At 34.5% G+C, this 23711-nt stretch overlaps 1 protein-coding gene across 3 annotated transcripts in view; it reads right to left on the reverse strand.

The window, feature by feature from the left end:
- Nucleotides 1–23711, reverse strand: part of SCAPER (S-phase cyclin A associated protein in the ER) — a 473879-nt gene that overhangs the window by 195834 nt on the left and 254334 nt on the right. For all 3 annotated transcript variants that reach the window (XM_057544059.1, XM_057544058.1, XM_057544060.1), the window contains exon 23: nucleotides 22295–22421. In XM_057544059.1, the coding sequence (XP_057400042.1) occupies nucleotides 22295–22421 (127 nt within the window). The remainder of the gene's footprint in view (nucleotides 1–22294; nucleotides 22422–23711) is intronic.

Genomic DNA, 23711 nt, shown 5'->3' on the forward strand with positions numbered 1-23711 from the left:
CCGAAGGGTTCATTCTTTCTCCACTATTGAATATGCAACTTATGTCAAATACCAAGATCCTCTCTCTCTATACATGTATATGTGTACATGTATGTATTATATATATAGGTATATATACACACACACACACATATACACACACACACACACACACACACACACACCTATATACGTAAAAGAGTTTCTGGGCTAATATTTTCCACAAATGTATTTGTCTATCTGCACCAACATCACACATTTACTACAGCTTAAAAAAAGTCTCGTTTAAGTCTTTGGTTTTTTTTCCCAGTGACTATCTTTTCAAAATTTATCTTTCAGTTTTATTGAGATATAATTGACACATAACACTGTACAAGTTTAAGGTATCAAGTTTAATCAAATAATGTGTTGATTTAATATACATATATTTTATGAAATGATTACCACAATAAGGTTAATTAACACCTTCATTATGTCACATACTTATCATTGTGTGTGTGTGTGGGGGGGTGAGGACCTTTAAGATCTATCTCTTAGTAACTTTTAACTATATAATACAGTATTGTTAACTTCAGCCACCACACTACACATTAGATCCCAGAACTTATTCATCTTATAACTAGAAGCTTATACTCTTTGACCAACAGCTTCCCATTTACCTTACCCCCCAGACGCTGGCAACCATCATTCTATTCTCTGGTTCTATAAGTTCGATTTTTTAGATTCTACATACATGAGATCATACAGTATTTGTCATTCTCTCTCTGACTTATTTCACACAGCATGCCCTCTATCCGTGTTGTTACAAATGGGAGATTTCCTTCTTTCCCATGGCCAAATAATATTCATTGCATATGTACACACCACATTTTCTTTATCCATTAATCTGTCGATGGATATTTAGGTTGTTTCCATGTCTTGGCTATTGTGAATAATACTGCAATGAACATGGGAATGCAGATATCCCTTTAAGATAGTGGTTTCATTTCATTTGACTATATACCCACAAGTGGGATTGCGAGATGATATGGGTAGTTTTATTTTTAATTTTTTGAAGAACCTCCACACTGCTTTCCATAATGGGTATACCAATTTATATTCCCATCAACAGTGTACAAGTTTCTCTATTTTCCACATCCTTGCCAACCCTTGTTAATTGCTGTCTTTTTGATAATAGCCATTTTAACAGGTGTGAGGTGATATCTCATTGTGGGTTTCCTCTACATTTTCCTGATGATGATGATGATGCACCTTTTCAAAAACCTGTTGGCCTTCTTATGTGTTCTTAAAAAATGTCAATTCAGGTCCGTTTGCCCATTTTAAAGTCAGGTTATTATTATTATTTGCTATTGAGTTGTAGGAGTTCCTTATATATCTTAGAGATTAACCCCTTATCAGATATTTGGTTTGCAAATATTTTCTCCCATTCCATAGGCTGCCTTTTCATTTTGTTGGTTGTTTCTTTTGCTATGCAGAAGCTTTTAAGTTGGATATAGTCTGACTTGTTTATTTTTGCTTTTGTTGCTTGTGACTTTGGTCATATCCAAAAAAATAATTGCCAAGATAAATGCCAAGGAACTTTTTGCTTGTTGTTTTCTTCTGGGAGTTTTATGTCTCCAGGTCTTAGATTTAAGTCTTTATTCCATTTTGAGTTAATTTTTTTTGAGTTAATTTTTGTGAGTGTGAAAAGAGTCCAATTTCATTCTTTTGAACGATTATCCAGTTTCTCCAACACCACTTTTTGAAGACATTATCCTATCCCTGTTGACTATTCTTGGCTCCCTTGTCAAATATTAATTCATCCTATGTGTTGGTTTATTTTTAGGCTCTCGATTCTGTTCCATTGGTTTTTGTGTCCACTTTTATGCCAGCACTAAACTATTTTGATTACTATAGCTTTACATAGGGATTGCATTGAATCTATACATGGCTTTGAGTAGTGTGGACACTTTTAACAATATTAATTTTTCCAATCCATGAACGAGATTTTTTCCCCCATTTATTTGTGCCTTCTTCAATTTCTTTCATCAGTTTCTTACAGTTTTCAGTGTACAGATCTTTTCACTTCCTTGGGTAAATTTATTCCTAGGTATTTTATTGTTTTTGATGCTATTGTAAATAGGATTGTTTTACTTCTTTTTCAAATACTTCCTTGTTAGTGTAGAGAAAAACTACTGATCTTTGCATATTCATTTTGTATCCTGCAACTTTAGAGATTTTATTAGTTCTAACAGCTTTTTTTGGTGGAGTCTTTGGGATTTTCTATACATAAGATCACATCTTCTGCCAACGGAGACAATTTTACTTCTTCCTTTCTGATTTGAATTCTTTATTTCTTTTTCTTGCCTAATTTCTCTGGCTAGGACTTCCAGTACTATGTTGGATAAAAGTGGTGATGGTAGGCAGCTTTGTCTTATTCCTGGTCTTAGAGGGAAAGCTTTCAATCTTTCATTGAGTATGTTGATAGCTGTGGGCTTTTCATATATGGATGTTATTATGTGGAGGTATATTCCTTTCATAACTGATTTGTTGAGAGTTTTTATCATTAAAATGTGTTGAATTTTGTTAAATGTTTTTTCTGGATCTACTGAGAGGATCACATAATTTTAATCTTTCATTCTATTAATGTGGTGTATCACATTTATTGATTTGTGTATGCTGAACCATTCTTTCATCCTAGGAAAAAAATCCCACTTGATCATGGTTTATGATCCTTTTAACGTGCTGTTGAATTTGGTTTGCTAGTATTTTGCTGAGAATTTTTACATCAACATTCATCAGGAATTTTGACTTACACTTTTTTTTCTTGTAGTGTCCTTATTTGGCTTTGATATCAGGGTAATGATGGCATTGTAAAATGAGTAGACAGTATTCACTCCTCTTTGATTTTTTGGAATAGTTTGAGATGAACTGGAATTAATTCTTCTTTAAGTGTTTGGTAGAACTGACTAGTGAAACCTTCTGGCCCTGGGCTTTTCTTTGTTGGGAGGTTTTTGATTACTGATTCAAATCCTTATTTGTTATTTTTCTGTTCAGATTTTCTATTTCTTCAGGACTCAGTCTTGGGAGGTTGTACATTTCCAGAAATGTATCCATTTCTTCTAAGTTGTCCATTTTCTAGGTGTGTAATTGTTCACTGTAGTCTCTTATGATACTTTGTGCTATCAGTTGTAATGTCTCTTCTTTCATTTCCGGTTTTGAGTTTTCTCTTTTTTTCTTAGTCTACCTAAAGATTTGTTAGTTTTGTTTCTCTTTTCCAAAAATCAGCTTTTAATTTAACTGTCCTTTTCTAAATTTTTTTTCTCTATTTCATGTATTCTGGCCTGATCATTTTTATTTCCTTCCTTCTACTAACTTTGGGATTAGTTTCTTCCTTTTCTAGGTACTTGAGGTATAAAATTAGGTTGAGATCTTTCTTTTTTCTTAATGTAGATGTTTATCATTATAAACTTCCTCTTAGAGCTGCTTTCATGGAACCCCATAAGTCATGATATGTCATGCTTCTATTTTCGTTCAAGATCTTTTTAAAATTTCACTTTTGATATTGGTTGTTTAGGAGTGTGAATGTTTAATTTCCACATATTTGTGTATTTTCCAGTTTTCCTCCTGTTCTTGATATCTAGTTTCATACCACTGCAGTTGAAAAGATACTTGGTATGATTTCAGTTTTCTTAAATTTGCTAAGATTTGTTTTGTGACATAACATATGATCTATCCTGGTTAATGCTCCCTATGCACTTGAGAAGAATATGTATTCTGCTACTGTTGGATGAAATGTTCTGTGTCTATTAGTCCATTTGGTCTCAAGTATAGTTTAAGTCCAATGTTTCCTTATTGATTTTCTATCTGGATGATCTATCCATTATTGAAAGTGGAATATTAAAGTTCCCTTGTATTGTTGTCTATATCTCCCTTCAGACTTGTTAGTACTTTGTATATTTAGAGGATCTGATGTTCAATGTATATACATTTACAATTTTTATAGCCTCTTGATTATTTGACTCATAAGTTTATCATTATATAATTACCTTTTTTCTCATTATAATTTTTGACTTAAAGTCTACTTTGTCTGAAATAAGTGTAGCTACCCCTGCTGTCCTTTGGTTTCCACTTGCATGGAATGTCTTTTTCCATGCCTTCACTTTCAGTCTATGTGTGTTGTTAAAGGCTGAAGTGAGTCACTTGTGGCCACCATATACTGAGGTCTTTTTAAAAATCCATTCAGCCACTCTATGCATTTTGATTGGAGAATTTAACCAGTTTACATTTAACATAATTATTGATGGGTAAGGACTTGCTAAAGCCATCTTACTGTCTTCTGGCTACTTTGTAGTTCCCTTATCCTTTCTTCCTCTTTTGGTATGTACTATTTTTGGGCTTTTGTTTCTTGGTTACCATGAGGCTTACATAAAACAACTTATAACAGTTTCTTATAAACTAGTAATTTTGATTGCATACAAAGTCTACCTTTTTAATCCCTCTCCCCATTTTATTTTTTGATGGTGCAACTTGCTGCCTCTTTTTATATTGTGTAATAATTAATAAACTATTGTAGCTATAGTTACTTCTGATACTCTTGTCCTTGAACCTTTATACAAGAGTTAAGTGACTAACACACCACATTACATTATTAGAGTATTTCAAATTTGACCTTAACTTTACCAGTTTTATATTTTCATGTTACTAATTAGCATCCTTTCATTTCAGCTTAAAAAACTCCTTTCAGCACTTCTTATAAGGTAGGGCTAATGTGATGAATTCCATCAGCTTTTGTTTATCTGGGAAAGTCTTTATCTCGCCTTCATTTCTGAAGGACAGCTTTGCTGAGTAAAATATTCTTGGTTGGCAGTTTTTTCTTTCAGCACTTTGAAAATATCATCCTACTCTCTCCTGGCCCACACGGTTTCTGCTGAGAAATGCACTGATAGCCTTATTGGTGGGGGGTGGGGGGAGATCCCTTGTATGTGAAGAATTTTCTTTCTCTAGCTGCTTTAAAAATTCCCTTGTCTTTGACTTTAGACAATTTTATTATAATGTGTCATGAAGATCATTTGGGATTGCAATTTTGGGGGCACCTATGAGTTTCATGAATTTGGATGTCCAAAACTCTTCCCAGATTCCCATATCTGTGAAGTTCTCAGGCATTATTTCTTTAAGTAAGCTTTCTCAAGAGACCCTTTCCTTCTCTCCCTTCTCCTAATAATAATGCAGACTTTTTCTTAATGGTAGACCATGGTTCTTGTTAGTTTTCCTTCACTCTTTTTCATTCTTTCTCAGGTAAATCTTACATCTCCATTTCTCTGGGGTCGGTTGCTGGAAAACTGTGTTCCTTTGATGGTATCATATTTTCTTCATGTCTTGCATTGCTATCTTCTTGTTTAAAGAAGCCATCACCTCCTCTTTACTGACTGGCTTCAGGAGAAAAATTAATTTGGTCAGCCCTGTTAGGGATTCTAAGTTTTCTCAGAACTATGAATACACTTGCTCCATACTTCTTGTTCCTCTTCTGGGGGAATGTTAAGATTATATGCCTTCTCTTGATCCTGCAAAGCCAGGCCATGTGCTGACAGCCTCCCTTTTGCTTTCCCTAGGGTGGTGCTGAATGTTCACATTTGGGTGATTTCTCTCAATTCTCCAGAGTTGGGCCAGCTTTCTGTGTTGCTCATTAGCCATCTGCAGAGGTTTCTTCTTGCTGCTGTTAGAGGCATGCACTGGGAGCTGGCCAGGGGGTGTAGGTGTGTGTGGATGAGGTGCTGGGGTACTTGTGGACCAGTTGAAGGGATTCTAGGGCGAGGTGTCTTCAGCATCTCATGGGCGAGCTTCCTGATGGAGTCCACAATGTGGTTCGTAGGATCCATGTCCCTTAGATGTTCTCCAAGAGCACTAGCTGCTGTTCTCCCAGCCACACCCAAGCTCCGAGTCACACAGCACACCTTGGATTTGAGGATGGGGCTAAAAAGAAGTGGGTCTCTTTGGCAGTGTCCTGCCCAGCTGGGGAAGACTAACTCTAATATGCTCTCACAATTCCTCCTTGGGAGAAATCACAGGCCTAAAAGGTGTCTCATGGCACTGTGCTGTGCCTCCTTGGGGTAGCGGTGACACTGATAAAGGTGACACGTCCTCTTATCCTCTTCAGTGTATCCAATCTCAAAATTTTTTGCTCCAACAGTGTGATGGAACTTCCCCTGGGTCTAAATTGGTGTTCTTGGGCAGGGGGAAGACTATAGGAAATACTTAACCCACCATGTTGATGATATCACCAACTCTCATTTATTTCTTATTTAAAATTGGTTTAGTTATTCTCAACTTTATTTTTCTAAAGACTTTTAGAATTATCTTGTAATATTCCATGAAAAAGTTAATTGCAGTTTTAACTGAATTTTACTTATGTTTTAATTTGTAGAGAATTGACACTTTATAAGTCTTTACAATCATGAACATCAAGTATTTCCATTTGTTGAAATACTCTTTCAATAGAATCTTATAATTTTATCCCTAAAAGTCTTATTTTTTAAAAAAGGTTATTCCTAGGCATATAATAGTTTCTGTTGTTATTAAGAATGAGATTAAAGCTTTTCTTTTTTACATTTGTACTTTTTGGTCACTGGTGTCTAAGAACACAACTTATTTTGGTAAATGGATCCTGTAACCAGGAATATTTACCATCTTTTTGGTTTTAAGAATTTGTGAATTTTCCTGTGTTCTCAACATAGACAAGCACCTATATGCAAATATATGCAACTTTGTTTCTTTACTGCTTATCTTTTATTCAGGCATGATGTTCAGATATGTTAGCAACATACTTCACAGATATCAACCAATCAAAAGGAAGCAATGGCTTTAAACAATCCATTTGGCTGTACTGGTGCATATCAGCCAGTAATCAGCACTGCTTTTTCTTGTTATACTGAACAAGAAATACATCGTCCAGGACCTTGAGGACAGTGAATCAATGTTTCATTATTAAATATGATGTTTTTTGCAGGTTTTTGGTAACCACCCTAAACTAGCCTCTTCTTCTTAAAATTATATCTTTCAAATTGTTAAAAATTAGGAGTAAGTGTTGAATTTTAATTTATGCCTTTTCTGTTTCTACTAATACTGTTTTTCCCCTTTAATTTTAAAATGATGGTTTATATTAATTTATTTTTAGATGTTATATCAATCCTTTCATTTCTGTAATAAATAATAGTTGATTATGTTACCACTAAATTTTAATTCTCACAACTGAAAGAGTTAGATATGCAATCCTACCCATATTTTTCAAAGGAGAAAAGTGAAGTTTCTGGTACTTCCCTGGTGGTGCAGTGGTTAAGACTCTACACTCCCAATGCAGGGGCCGGGGTTCGATTCCTGCTCAGGGAACTAGATCCCACATGCATGCCGCAACTAAGAGTTCCCATGCCACAACTAAGAAGCCTGCATGATGCAACTAAGGAGCCGGCGAGCTGCAACTAAGGAGCCCACCTGCCACAACTAAGACCTGGTGCAACCAAATAAATAATAAAAAATATATATATTAAAAAAAAGATTAATTAAAAAAAAAAGAAAAGTGAAGTTTCCTACAAAGGTTAATAATCTGGCTAAGCTCACAGAGATACTACATGGCTGATCTGGAATTTGAATTCAGCCTCATAACTACAAAGCCTGTGGTCTTAATAGCTGCATTATATTGTATCAACATCTGCCGACTGCCTAATTATTGCCATGAGTTTAACATAAACTATTTCATTTAATAGTCACACAATCCTTTGGGACGTGTCAACATCATACATTTTACTGATAGGAAAGACTGAAGCCCAGATAGATTAATTAATTTGTCCAGGTCCAGAATAAATAGGTAGCAGGTTCTAGGTCCATGCTTTTAACATTGCTCTCATCTGCTTCCTTAATATCTGCCCATTGATGGTGCAATTTTGACCAACATCACGTGCAACTTTCAACAATCCTCTATTTCTTCATAGTTCCTGAGAATGGAATAGAGGACAACATAGATGATTTAATTTATTCTAAGGCAGAGTTTCTCCAAATGTCCATTTAAGTATCTCTAATGTCAGAAAAAAAGTGTATTTCCAGGGACATGGGGGGTATACACCTAGTAACAGCAAGAAACATCTTCATGAGTATCTTGTTTCAAAAATAAAAAAATGTTGCATTCCTTGCCATGATATCATCTATGTTTATTTTAACCAGAAAATAGTTTTATATTACATACTATTGAGGAGGAAAATAGTTTTCTACTTGCCTTACTTTATACACAAGGTATTTGCCATGGAGTCTATTAGTGTAAAAAAAATGAGCTGAACTGAAGACAGCTAGTCTCAAGGTCCTTATACAGGCAATTTCTCATTTTTTAGTGTCACTATTTCCGAGAACCCAGACTTATATAAATGTGGTTAAAAACAGTAAGTGTTTACTCACTGCATCCAGCAATCAATCACTAAGGTGAGCCCAAGAGCAGAATATTGCCAGAGAGGGAGCATGATGGAATACCGTCAGGCTGCTATGGGAAGAAACTTCAAAAAGCACATCTTACTGACAGGTAAAATCACTCATGTCATGTGTTGGGCTGAAAGCATCTCTTATACAGCATTGTCTATTTACTTATTTTTTTAAAATCATAACAACAATGTACTCAACAAGAACTCTATTAGTGAAGAAAGAACTCTAACAATTTGTTCTTAATATTATCAGTAGCATTGTCATTTTTAGCAATGTAAATGAAGATTAAATAATTCATGGTCCTACTTCTGGTTCTCAAACATCATTTCCATGACATTTCTTGCCTAATACAATAATTGACATGCTTTGGTTAAAATTTATCAATTATTTGCCACAAAGTATTTATTCAACAGATAATACTAAAATAGTCTTTTTCACAAAAACCTGAGTGTAAAAATTTTTTAATGATTTTTTTTGTTGCTAATATTTGCATAAAACTGACACTCCCGGGACGTGTACTTCTGTATCTAATAGCTTTGAGAAGCCCCCCTTAGCAATGTTCTAGGGAAAGGTGATTAACAACAGTATATCGGCATTCACCTAGCTAGATGAGTAGTGAACTTGGTTTTGCTTTCTCATGCTTAGCTCTCTTTAAGCACACCATAATCTCTCTACTTCTAAGAAGAAATAACAAATAACCACCAAAAAGTGTGCAGCTGGGATTCAGTTATAAATAACTCTAATGTTCTATAGTTCTGGTCAATGAACTGAATACTTTTCTGAATGAGGACCTGCACTGTTCAGTCAGCACAGACAGACATTCTCTTTCTAAACTAAGTCCTCTACATGCAATACTTTTCTAAGCAGAAGATGACACACAGCTGTTTTCCAAGATTTGCAACACGGCTTGATATGAAACAGGTTGATCCTCAGTTACACAACTAGCTAACAACTGTAACAGCCATTTCTCAAAATGCTGCTGTTATAGACATTACTTTAATATCCTTCCAGTCTGTAATTTATTTTAAAAGTATGATTTAAAATGATACTAGAAGGACTACCTCATTCAAAAATGGGAAACTAAGCAATTAAGATAAGCTCTCCTGCTGAAAACAACCAAAAAAGCTGAATAAACATATTTTTACTATTCTAAACAAATTAAAGCTACCAGAGAGAGAACTGCAAGTCAAAAATCCAGGAGAAGGTAAAAACCAAGAGACAGAAGCACAGCCCTCAAAGCTGCTTTTGCTGATCCATGAGAAAAAGTTACAAAATGACACAAGTTAAACCATTCCAAACAAGACTGAAAAGTTTCATCCTCATAGTAAGCCTGAAATGGAAGTCAGCCAGCCAATCCACATACTTGCAGCTTGTTTAGGACACCCAAGTGGCCTGGGGAACCTTAGACCTTGAACTTGAATTAACATGGTTCCAGAGACATTAGTACTCTTAGCACCTACCAAAAATAAATAAAAATATTTCCAGAGGAAGGCACCATCATATTAGGTTTTCAATTATTCTTAAAAATTGTTCAAATACAATGACCACAAAACACATGTAAATAAATTTTAAAAGACTGAAATTATACAAAGTATCTTCTCTAACCACAAAAGAATGAAATTAGAAATCAGTAACAGAAGAAAGTCTGGAAAACTCACAAATATGTGGAAATTAAACAATACATTCTTGCACAACCAATGGGTCAAAGAAGAAATCACAAAGGAAATTAGAAAATACTTTGAAATAGGTGAAAATGAAAACACAATATAACAAAACTTACGGGATTCACTGAAAGCAGTGCTCAGAGGAAAATTTATAGATGTAAATATCTGCTTTAAAAAGAACAAAGATCTCAAATCAATAACTTAACTTTACATTTTAAGGAACTAGAAGAAGAGCAAACTAAACTCAAAGCTAACCCAAAACTAAAGGAAATAAAGATTAGAGTGGTGATAAACAAAATAGAGAACAGAAAAGCAAAAGAGAAAAATCAATGAAATCAAAGTTGGTTCTTTGAAAAGATCAAAAACATTGACAAACCTTTAGCTAGACTAAAGAAAAAAGAAAAGATTCAAATGACTAAAATCAGAAATGAAAGTGGGGATGTTACTATTGGCCTTACAGAAATAAAAAGGATTATGACAGCATACTACGATCAATTATATGCCAGCAAGTTAGATAACCTAGATGAAATGGACAAATTCCTAGAAACATGCAAACTACTAAAACTGAGTTAAGAAGGAATAGAAAACTGGAATATATTTGTTAACAAGTAAAGAGACTGAATCAGTAATCAAAAACCTCTCAACAAAGAAAAGCCCAGAACCAGATGGTTTCACTGGTCAATTCTACCAAACATTTAAAGAAAAATTAATACCAATCCTTCTCAAATTATTCCAAAACACAGAAGTAGAGAGAACACTTCTTATCTCATTCTATGAGGCTCGTATCATCCTGATAATACAGCTAGACAAAGATATCAGAAGAAATTCTAGACTAGTACCCCCTAGAAGTATAGATGCAAAAATTCTCAACAATTACAATTATCAGCATGTAATGAAAAATTAACAGGTTAAAAAGGAAACAAGACATCACAAGAAAGAATGTGTAAAAACACACACTGAAAGATGTGAGATATTAAGGTTATTAGACATCGATTGTAAAATGATATTTTCTGTGTATAAATAAAAAATAAGCTTGAAAATATCTGCAAAGAACATGCAGTTATAAAAAAAGGTCATAGCAGATGTGAAAAAGAGCAAACAGGCTTTCTAGACATGGAAAATTAAATACTGTGGTTAAAATTAAGAATCTCATGGATAGTTTTAAGAGTGTATCAGAGAAACTGGGGAGAGAATAAATTAAAACAGAGACGCTAGAAGAAACTCACATATCTACAAAACTTTGATTTACGACAGACGAGGCACCAAAGAACAGTAGGGGAAACTAGTCTTTTCAATAAATGGTGCTCAAAACATTAAGCACCCAGATGGAAAAAAAATGAAATTAAACCTTATAATAAGCAGAAAAATTAATTCCAGGCAGATAATAAACTAAAAGTAAAGGCAAAACTATAAAACTTCAAGAATAAAATATAGAAAAAGACTTCTTGACTCAGGAATGGGACAATAGTTTTTAAAGATGAGCAAAAACTATTAACCATAGAATACTGATAACTCTTTGCACACTAAAATTAAGAAATACTATATGATATCACTTATATGTGGAATCTAGAAAATACAACAAGCTAGTGAACAAAACAAAAAAGAAACAGACTCACAGATATATAGAACAAACCAGTGGCTACCGCAGGGAGAAGGACAGGGAGAGGGGCAATATTGTGGTAGTAGATTAAGAGGTACATGCTATTATGTATAAAATAAGCTACAAGTATATATTGTACAACACAGGGAATATAGCCAATATTTTATAATAACTATACATTGAGTATAACCTTTAAAAATTGTGAATCACTATATTGTACACTTGTAACTTATATAATATTGTATACAAACTATACGTCAGTTTAAAAAAAAAGAACTGTTCATCAAAAGAACCAAAAGAGAGTAAAAAGACAGCTGAGTAATAGAAATGGATATCTTTAATACACTTCAACAACCTAGAACTGGTATCCAGAACATAGAAAGAATTCCTACAAATCAGCAGAAAAATGAGCAAAAGATTTGAACAGCCATGTCACAAGAGAAGAATTCAAATGGCCAAGCAATATGAATAGGTGCCCAAACCTATCTGCCAATAGAGATGCACATTAAACTACAGCAAGCATACTACTACATACCCACAAGATCGGCAAAAATTAAAAAGTCTGATAACATCAAGTGTTAGAAAAGGAGAAAGAAACAGGACTTTTATACTCTGCTGTCAGTAGGGTGGCTTGGTACAACTTCTTTGGAAAACAATACAGCATTATCAAGAAAAGTTAAAGGTACACATACCCTATAACCCAGGAATTCCACTCCGTAGGGAAATTCTTGCACATGAGTACAAGAATACACGTTTAGAAGCACATTTTTCATAAAAACCCAAATTTCCATCAAAGGTGAAATGGATAAGTGCTACTGTGGCAAATTTATATAATGACACAGTACATACAGCAATGGAAAAAACCCTCTACACAACACAAATTCTTAAATACATAAACTTGATAGAAGCCAAGACACAAAACTACAGAGAGTAGCATTCCATTTATATAAAGTTCAAAACTAGACATGTTTAAACTAACGTATATTATTTAGGAATGGATCCTTAGGGAATAAAACCATAAAGAAAATTTTTAAAAAGTGGTTTCCAAAAAGTCAAAGTAATAATTTATCCAAATATTAAGAGAAATGTATGATTGGCAAAATAAATGTAGGTGGGTTGCAGGGTTCGAGATGTTGGCAATGTTCTATTTCTCAACAAGTAGTCACCGGGTTTTTTTGCTTTTATAATTATTCATTTTTCTGTGCAAGTGTGTTTTACATAAATTTCTGTGTGTTGTATTACATAAGAGAAGAGGTTTTTTTTTTAAGATGAGGTTTTCTAAAAAGAATTTAAAAAGAGTTTACAAAGAGTTAATGTGCATAATCAGAAAATATCACAAGTTGTGTAAAAAAAGTTACTATAAGCTAACAGTACAAATATTCATCACTGAGTTTTTATAACAAATTTATTTGCTTTTAAAAGAGCACTCTTCAAAAAGAAGCCACAATAAATGATTTCACACGAGATGACTAAAATAGTGTGTTTTTATAAAGGCAAGCCTCAACATCTGAAAAATAATATAAACTATTTTGGAATCATGATTATCTAATTTTTTTTTTTTTTTTTTTTTACTGAGACATAGTTAACGTAAAATGCACAGATTTAAGTATTTGGTTTGATGACTTTTGGCAGTTGGACACACCTATATAACCACATCTAAAACAAAATATACAAACACTTCCTCCTTTCTTTTCCTTCACTGTTTCTTTTTAAAAAATACAAACCATATACATATTAAATTTCTGTATGATTCTTAAAATAACAATTAATTCCATTTTCCTTATATTGTCTAACTCAAGCTAGTTGAAGAAGGTATCAGAAACATTTTCATTTTACTTTGGGCCATACGATACACTTGTCACCTTCTGACAAAATATGGGTGTCATACAAGCTATATACAGTTACTCGTCAGCTGCTATGAGGAAACAACTACATAAATTGAGAACACAGTAAGTGAGGGGATCAAAATAAGATGATCCTACAATTGAATGTTTTCCAGTTCTTCTCAACTGAAGAATTCCAGCTGAAAATAAGAGAAGTAAAACCTAATGCAACCATGAGGTTTGGAGGATAGACAGTGTCTAGCAGGACCTGGACACAATTAGGTTGAAAAAGCTCTTAGGGATTAGTGGTTTATCTTCTCTAGGCATGTGTTAAATAGCCACAAAAAGCAGAAAAAAAGGGAGTGGGGTGAGGAAGAGTTTCTACCTTTCTACCTTCCACAGTTTTTTGTTGGTGGAATTTTGCAAGATAAATTTCGAAAACACCAAAGTAAGACGGGGTTTGCTATAGGTATCACAAAGTCAATTGTGATTTGACATCTCAATTCAGTTAAATTATGAATGCTGTCAGCTACGTAGTTTACTTATCAGGTTCAAGAGATTCACAGCTGAATCCGTATTTAAATCTGGCAGGATTCTAAAAAAGTCAGGAAAGGCAACTGGACAAAATCCATGTCCAATCCATTTGCTTAAAGTGTTTACTTATAGTTAACAGCATACAAATGTCTCATGTTACTGATAAACCACAGAAAGCTTGTGGGATGCTGTTACTACCCAAACTTAAATGTAGTGTTCATTATGGCAGAGTAATGAGAAAGTCAATACAAATACAAATCACATTTACTTAGAACAAATTTAATACAATGGCAAGTATGATGAAAGTGCCTTTGCATATATGAGAATGTTTTAGAAACTCTTATTTGAAATAATTAAACATTTCTGCAACAGAAGTGTCTTTGGAGCAATTTATTTTAACTTGAACTTTAATGTAATTATATTGTGAAACATAAACATACATAAAGACAGGAAAAAAAAGAAAACATTTAGTACAATTTTAAAGAATAATTATAATTTGAACATAACATCACCATCTGGTCAAGAAAAAAGAAGACTAGAAGCACTCAAGAAGCCACTTAGGTAAATCTTCCTGATCATACCATTCACCCTCCTCTTTGGATAATCATCATCCTGATTTTGACGAGAAATATTTGCCATACCTTCTTTATAGTTTTACCACCTATGTATACAGTCTAAAAGAATAATGTTACATTTGTCTATTCTTAAAGTTTATGTAACTGGAAATGCAACAGTATATAAATATATTTTGGTGACTTGTGACTACACATTGTGAGATACACCCATGTTGTTACCCATAACTGTAGTTCATTCATTTTTTTTAACATCTTTATTGGAGTATAATTGCTTTATAATGGTGTGTTAGTTTCTGCTTTATAACAAAGTGAATCAGCTATACATATGCATATATCCCCATATCTCCTCCCTCTTGCGTCTCCCCATTCATTTTTACTGTTGAACAATATTCCATTACATGAACATACCATAATTTATATATTCAGCTATTGATGGATACTTGGGTTATCTTCCATATTTGGTAATTATAAACAATGCTGCCATTGAACATTTGTGTACGTGTCTCCTGGCGCATTTATGCATTAATTTCTCTAGGGTATAAACCTAGAAGTAAAATATGATATGCATGCCTTCAACTTCAATTGATCCTGTGCATACATCAGAGAAAACCATAATTCAAAAAGATACGTACACCCCAAGGTTCACTGCAGCACTATTTACAATAGCCAGGACATGGAAGCAACTTAAATGTCCATCAACGGATGAATGGATAAAGAAGATGTGGTACATATATATGATGGAATATTACTCAGCCATAAAAAAGAACAAAATAATGCCATTTTCAGCAACATGGATGGATCTAGAGATTGTCATACTGAGTGAAGTAAGTCAGACAGAGACAAATATCATATGATATCACTTACATGTGGAGTCTAAAAAAATGGTACAAATGAACTTATCTACAAAACAGAAACAGAGTCACAGATATAGAAAACAAACTTATGGTTACCAAGGGGGAAAGTGGAGGGGTGGATAAATTGGGAGATTGGAATTGACATATACACACTACTATATATATAGATAAAATAGATAACTAATAAGAACCTACTGTATAGCACAGGGAAACTCTACTCAATACTATGTAATAACTTATATGGGAAAAGAATCTAAAAAAGAGTGGATATATGCATATGTATAACTGATTCACTTTGCTGTACAGCAGAAACTAACACAACATTGTAAATCAACTATACTCCAATAAAAATTAATAAAAAAAAATAAACTTGTAGTACCAACTTATATTATCACAAACAGTGTATGAGCATTCCCATTGCTCTAGATCTTTCCTGATACTTGGTATTTTCAGTGTTTAATTTTTGCCATTGTGATAGGTGGATCACAGTATCACACTGAGTTTTTTATTTGGATTTTCCTGATTACTAAAGAGATTGACTATCTTTGCGTCTACTTATTGGCTATTTAAGTTTCTCCTTTTGGTTTTGTTTTGTTTTGTTTCTGCCGCGCCGTGCGGCATGTGGGATCTTAGCTCCCCGACTAGGGATCAAACCTGTGTCCCCTGCGTTGGGAGTAAGTTCCTCCTTTTGGAATGCCTATTCTCTTGATCATTTTCCTACTGGGTTGTTGGTGGGGTTTTTTTTTTTTCCTCATTAATTTGTAGGAATTCCTTATATACTCTGGATACCCTTCTTCATGGGTTGTACATATAAAGATCTTCTCCCATTCTGTTCTCTTGTCTTTTTACTCTTTTTTCTGGTGTCTTTTGATGAATGAAAGTTCCTACTTTAATGCAAATTTATCAACACTTCCCTTTATGGTTAATGTCTTTTTTTGTACTTTTCTTGTCCAGGCAAAACCCCAAAGTCAAGAAGATATTCTTCTCTTATCTCTGACAGGCTTTTTTTTCTTTTTACATTTAGGTCAATCTGGAATTAATTTTTTGCTTATGATGTGAGGTAAGGTCAAGTTTCATTTTTTAAAAATAAGGATATTTAATCATTATAGCATCATTCACAAAATAGACCATACTTCCCCCTAATGCTTTACAGTGCCTCCTTTTTCCATATATACATAAACAAGCATACACATTTGAATAGGACTATTTATGTTTTTAATTATGTTCCATTTTTCTTTTTCTCCATCTTTGCTCCAGCAGCACACTTTCTTAATTACTGCAGCTTTAAGTAAGAGATATGAATAATCTAATCCATTAACATGATAGATTTATTCCTATATACTTAATATTTTGATGATATCATACATACAACTGATTTTTATATACTCTCCTTATCTAGTGGCCTTGTTAAACTTATTTATTAGCTTATGATCTTAGCTATGTTTTTTTTGTTTTTTGTTTTTTTGTAGATACAATTCGTCAGATTAAGGAAATTCCATTCTGTTCCTGGTTTACCATCATGAATTGTTTGGCTGCTGAACTTACCAAATGTTTTACTGCATCTTTCGAGATGATCATTTTTTTTTCTTTTTTCTTCTATTAATATAAGCTATGATTGATTTTCCAACATTAAACCGAACTTGAATATCTTGAATAAATCTAACTTTGTTGTTATATATTATTCTTTTAATACATTGCATGATTCAGTTTGCCAAAATTTTGTTTAGGAAATCTGAATCCAAGTTCATGAATGAGATCGGCTTGTAATATGATTTTCTCCAATTTCACTATGATGTCTGTAGGTGTGTATTTCTTTTTCTTTACCTGGCTTGAGCTTCATTTGGCTTCATGAATCTGTGGGTTGATTTAGAAGTTTTAGAAAGTTCTAAAGGATGATGACTTCAAATAATGTTTCTACTCCTCTACTCTCCTTCTGAATAACTACATACATTAGGCATTTTCACTATATATTATATGCCTCTTACACTCTTCTCTGTGTTTTCCATGTCATCTTCTCTCCATGTTTCAGTCTTGCTTCTTTCTTATGACCTATCTTACAGTATACTAATTCCCTGTCCAGATGGTTTATTCTGCTGTTATCTCACCTACAGTTTTCTTGATTTTTAATTACTAAAATATTCAGTTCCAAAACTTCTATTTTCTTTCAAATTTGCTGTATCTTTTAAAAAATAATTAATACTTATATCATTGAACATAATAAGCATAGTTCTAGAGCCCCTATTGGCCTGTTTCTATTGATTTTTATCCATGTTGTCTTGCCTTTTATACGCCTAATTTTCTTTGTCTGTCGGACAGTATATTTGAAAATTATTTTGTTGAAGTAATTTGAAACTTAGGTTGATTATTATCTTCCTCCAGAGTAGACTGTCCATTTGCTTTTGTTAGGTACTTGGGGGTATTAGCAATTCAAGATCACTTTACTGCTTTTTCCAATGATGGGATTTTCCCAGCTACCCAGATGATTTGCCGTTTAGCTGCTGTCTGTGCAATGACTGGCATACTTCCTGTTTACAGTTCAGTCCTTTAAGGTCCCAACCCAAAACGTGGGTTTTTGGTCACTGTCCTACCACTTACAGTCCTAGACTCCAACAATTTTTCCCCACCAGTTCTGCAATAATATCAAAAGTACTACTCAGCTTCTCATCTACCTCTTTTGGATCACCAATTGTACCCAGCCCCAAAATGCCTGCCATGTTCCCAGATCTTGGACCAGTAATTCTTCACTACTTTATTAGCAATTCAGTTCCAGTTTGTATTTTGTCTAGCTTTATTCATTGTCATCAGTGAGAGGACTATTCTGAGTTACCTCCTCTGTCATTGCTGTTAGGTCTATAACTAAATATTTTCAAGCTCGTCTTTTGTTTCCTTAACATGTAAAAAAACAGTTTTATGATCTGGGACTGGTATTTACAAAGCCTTGCAGTTCTAGTTTCTGCTTGCTCTTACTCATAATGACTTACCCACTTTTGTGCTTGTTTTTTTTTTTTTTTTAATTTTATCATTTATTTATTTATTTTTGGCTGCATTGTGTCTTTGTTGCTGTGCGCGGGTTTCCTCTAGTTGCAGTGAGCGGGGGCTACTCTTCGTTGCGGTGCGCGGGCTTCTCATTGTGGTGGCTTCTCTTGTTGCGGAGCATGGGCTCTAGGCGTGCAGGCTTCAGTAGTTGTGGCTTGCAGGCTCTAGAGCGCAGGCTCAGTAGTAGTGGCGCACGGGCTCAGTTGCTCCGCGGCATGTGGGATCTTCCCGGACCAGGGCTCGAACCCGTGTCCCCTGCTTTGGCAGGTGGATTCTTAACCACTGCGCCACCAGGGAAGCCCTGTGCTTGTTTTTTGACTGTGGCTACTCGTTCTTATAAAATTACTTGACAGAAATTACCTGAGGCCTAGGATAAAGGTGTCTTCTTCCAATTAGGACTCACATTTCCTTCTGCCAGGTTTCTAGGGGATGCTACTAACCAATCTGGGACTATTTTAAACTCAATTCACCATTTGATATAATACAGGTGATGTGAACTTGGACTGCAAATCTACTCCAGGGCTGGATTATGGTTATAACTTCTACACTATACCGAGACACTTTCTTTGCAGTCTCTGAGGTCAGGTGAGAGGGTTCACCATTATGTCGGGGAGCAGGCTATGGTGGTTTTTGTGAAGGGAAAATCTCCTATTAGACTTCATACCTTAGGTAGCCCTTAGGCTTTTACTTTTGTCTTCCTACCCCATGAGGACTGCAAAATCGTAATTCACATTTGCCAGCCTGGCAAATACTCTTGGGGCATTCAGTTATAAGCACAACTGTCTAAACTCTTGCTTTTTCTTTGGCCTGATAAATCTTTATTTCTCCTTAGCTCTTTGATGTTTTTAAGAAAATTACTTTAAAATTTTTTCCAGAATTTTTAGATGTTTTTGATGGCAGAGTTGGTGCAAGTCCCCTAGATCACCATATTTCTTAGAGAAGTAGTTGCAGTTTGTTAAAAAGCATAATACATGCAACAAAGCTTACAAACATTTTATTTCTGAACAGAATCAGAGAACCCAAAAAGCCAGAAGGGACGTGAGACACACAGTAAGTATTCCAAAACCCAGGTCTCCTCAGTTTCCAAATCTCTTTCGTGACAAGAGCATTTTTGTGTATCACACATTTAACCTGTTAGCCCTAAAAACAGTTCTCAGAACTTCAGAAAAATTATCTAAGGAAACTGTCTCAAAGCAGTAACAGAAAGCATCAGTGTGTTGAGGTCTAAATTACAGGACAAAGACATCAAGATTAATCTCTCACCATTCCTCAGTGAGTGCTTGCCCAAGTTCCACCAGTTCCCCCCCCTGTCACTTCTAGGCTGTCTTCAGATCCTTCACTGGGTACTTGGCTTTGGTGTTAATGATTTTGTTACTCCAGGCAGTTTTCCAAACAAAAAGGAATGGTTATTTATAATTCCTAGACTGAAATCATAAATACCATCAGCTGAATTACACTGAAATGTCAGTATAACTCTATGAACAGAATTTCACATAAAGTTAGTCTGTCTTGGCTAGGTAAAAAGGATTTTAGTTATAAAAGTTGCAAAAGGATCTTATTGTAGGTAAGTTTAGACTCTTAGGTGGTCCTGCAGTGTATACTCTGAGGACAGCTTTGCAGCAAGGTTCCTAACACAGATCATTTAGACTGGGAGCCAGACATTTTTCTCCCTCAAATTATAAGGGACCAGTGGTATGCCAGTAAATTGCCCCTTTGTGAATGAAATAACTTTACTTAGATTTTCATACTGAATATCTTTCTTATACAGATCATTTTACTTTTCCCTCAAAAATTTTGATTACTTCTATCTAAAACAGTATTCATGAGATACGGTATACACGGTGGTATCTTCAAGCAAATGCCTTTTAATTCAAAGTATAAGTACCCTTTATAAAAAAAAAAATCAGTATCTGCTAATTTTAAAATAATTAGAGATTTTCCCAAGGTATATAAAACCTCCAAACACTCCATCTAGTACATGTTGGACAACTAACATTTTCTGAACTCTCTCATACTCTGAAAAGGACATGTTATACAAAGGACCTGACTCTATGTGGCTCTGCCATGATGTCACAGTGAATATGCTGCTCTCAGTTCCTATAGAGGATTGTATTTTCTGATGCCAAAATGCAGCTGAGCACTGTCTTGTAAAGTTGGTCATTCATATGACTGAAAATCCGGTAATTCCACCCATGAGGCATATTCCCTAGAGTAGAGCACTGATTCTCAAAGTACAGTCCCTGGACCAGCAGCAGCAGTGTCACTTGGGAACATATTAGAAATGCAAATTCTTGGGACCCACTCCAGACCTACTGAATCAGAAATCCAAGGTGTTTTAACAAGTCCTCTAGGTGATTCTGATGCAGACTAAAGTCTGAGGCTCCCTGCTTTAGAGAAATTCTTGTTCACTTGCTCTGATACAAGAATTGTTTGAGCAGAATTGCCCCTTCTCTCTCTACCTCTCCCCCACCACACACACACACACACACACACACACACACACACACACACACACACACACACATATCCAATCCTGAAAATGAACATCTACTGTCAGGAGAACAATACAAAAAAATGTACTACCAACACAATGTAGTACTCACTATACAACAGAGAAAATAAATGAAAAACAGCTACATTTACAAGCTTAAATAAAACTTAGACCCATAATTTTGATTGAAAAAAATCACGTTAAGTCTGCAGTGTGGTATTTTATAAAGGTTAAACACAAGCAAAACGAAATCATATATTATTTAAATATACATTTATGTGATAAAGCAATAACACTATTTTTAAAAAACAAAGAAAGGATACCCCTTTAATTCTGTACAGTATTTCTCTCAGAGGGAGCAGAGGCAGGGGGATAGGGTAAGGAAGGAACACAGTGGGAACCATAAACGTACTGGGATCAATCTAGTTCTTAGGCTGGTCGTGAGATTGCATTGTTCATTTATTTATGTAATTTTTATCACTACATTCTTTTGTATATATAAAATATTATATAATACATTTTAAACCCAGAAAACAAAAAAATGCAGCTAATAAACAAAGATAGTCATTACCTTAAATAGAAAAATTAGAAGCCACCTAAGTGATATAAATTGTGTAAATTGTGATATGTTCATTCAGTTAAAAAGAATTTTAAAATATATGAGAAAATATTTATGATAAAATTAGTTAGATAAAATAATGTAAAAAATGTACAGTAAAAGGATTAGAAAAAATACAATAAAATGTCAATAGTGGGTATTACAGGGAGTTTTGTTTCTTCTTTGTACATTTAAATTTTTCTATAGTGAATAATAAATACTTTGAAAATCATTAAGGACTTTTAAAACTGTCACTGAAACATTTAATAACTCTAAGTCATTAAAGAAAACTACCAAATCTTCCATTGGAAACAGGAAGGAAGTTGGTGTTTTGTGAAAATCTGTGATTTATAAGCTTTATAATTCAAAGTTTTATATTTTCTGCCATAAAACTATGTATCTTTATTACTCTGATTTCATTTAAAATAATTTCATGTTGTTTGTGTGGGAGGAAATATGACTGAGAAAACCATGACCTAAAGAATATATTTTTGCCATAGAGGACTTCAACTAAAACAACTAAAAACAACTTCGATATCCTTAAGAACAAAAAGAAAAAATATCCACCAATGGTTGACCAGCTTTTGGAAACACCAAAGAAACACATATACTGAGAGTCTGCCTTATAGCCCCAGGGCCCATCATAATAAGAAAGAAACATAAAGATTAAGGCCAGAGGCCAGAGATTAGTTACATACCTCTTTTTCCAATATTCTAGCGACCTCACCAAGGGTACGATCTAAAGCAGAAACCTTATTGTTTGCCCATGAGCCACTGTCTTGTACTTGTAGCTGTTTTAGAAGATCTTTGGCTAATCGCTGAAGCCTTGGATACAAAATGAAAGAGAAGAATGACATGAATGTATTAGACTATAATATTTCATTTTCCTAAATATTTTTAAACAAAAGTTACTTTCATTATTGTATTAGAAACTGCTTCATAGAGCACCTAAGGGGAAGAAAAACAAACCACTCCTAAGGCTGGTATTATCCTATGTTCACAAACACCAATCTAGTCCTTGTGACACAAAATAGATCTAGAGGACAGTACTGTCCATCCGCAGGATTAGCTGGAGCAATTGCTGCCGTCAGTTTCCGTGTGACCCTTAAACTAGAACAGAATTGGAGATGGGGAAAGGTGAGAGTATGATGGCAGAGAAAATGAGTATAAGAGCCTGAGCAGATTTTCATATTTTGATTTAAATCTTCAAGGTAGCCTTGGATACCATGTTATAAGCACTGTAAACTCTCAGAATGTCAAACTCCCCATTTTCCAATTTACAGGCAATTTGGGGATTTCCTGCCACTGCTGATGTCATTTAGACAATAGAGCAATTATTTCCTTTTCACCAAGAATAACATATATTTCCTAGATCATAAGATTCTTTAGTAAGGGGAATGTATGTAATATTTCTTTGAAGCCCTTACTTCTTCTGTTTCATATACCTCACTCTTTGATCAATTCTCCTCTCCTTTCAACTTACTTGCTTGAGTATCCTACCAGCAGATACTCACCAGACGCTTTCCCAGATCTCTCCACTTTCCCCCTATGCATCATCTCCCTGTTGCCTTACTTCCATTTTCATCTGTGATTGATTCCATAGGCCATCATTATAATCACTTTCTTGTAAACGTGTGCTACATTCCCTTTCTGTTGTTCTGTTACTCCTACAGCTAACCCCCAGCCATGGTAACAATCACTAATGTTTGTTTAGTGGGCCAGGCATCCCTCTCAGTGCCTTGCATACATTAACTTATTTAGCTGGATTAGTGAACATCTGCCCGCCTTTTCCATTTTTGATACTGAGAAACAGTCACACCATGCAAAAGATTGGTATGACTATAGATTCAGAACCTTACTAATATAAGTTTGTCTAGCCTGCTCACTCTCCTACAAAGACTTGCTTCATATATTGCTCAATCTCCTCACAACTCCACCCGTTCCTTTTTCCCCCTTGCTTTCACATAAGAAGATCTTACATTTTATAGAGAAAATGGAAGCTATTGGAACAAGAAAATCTTCTTTCTGCCACAAAATCTACAAGGATATCAGCACTTCACCCATACTCTCCCTTATTTCTCCTATTACAATCAAGGAAGACTGATTCCTCCCATG

The sequence above is a fragment of the Balaenoptera acutorostrata genome, chromosome 3, assembly GCF_949987535.1.
Source record: "Balaenoptera acutorostrata chromosome 3, mBalAcu1.1, whole genome shotgun sequence".
Lineage (NCBI taxonomy): Eukaryota > Metazoa > Chordata > Mammalia > Artiodactyla > Balaenopteridae > Balaenoptera > Balaenoptera acutorostrata.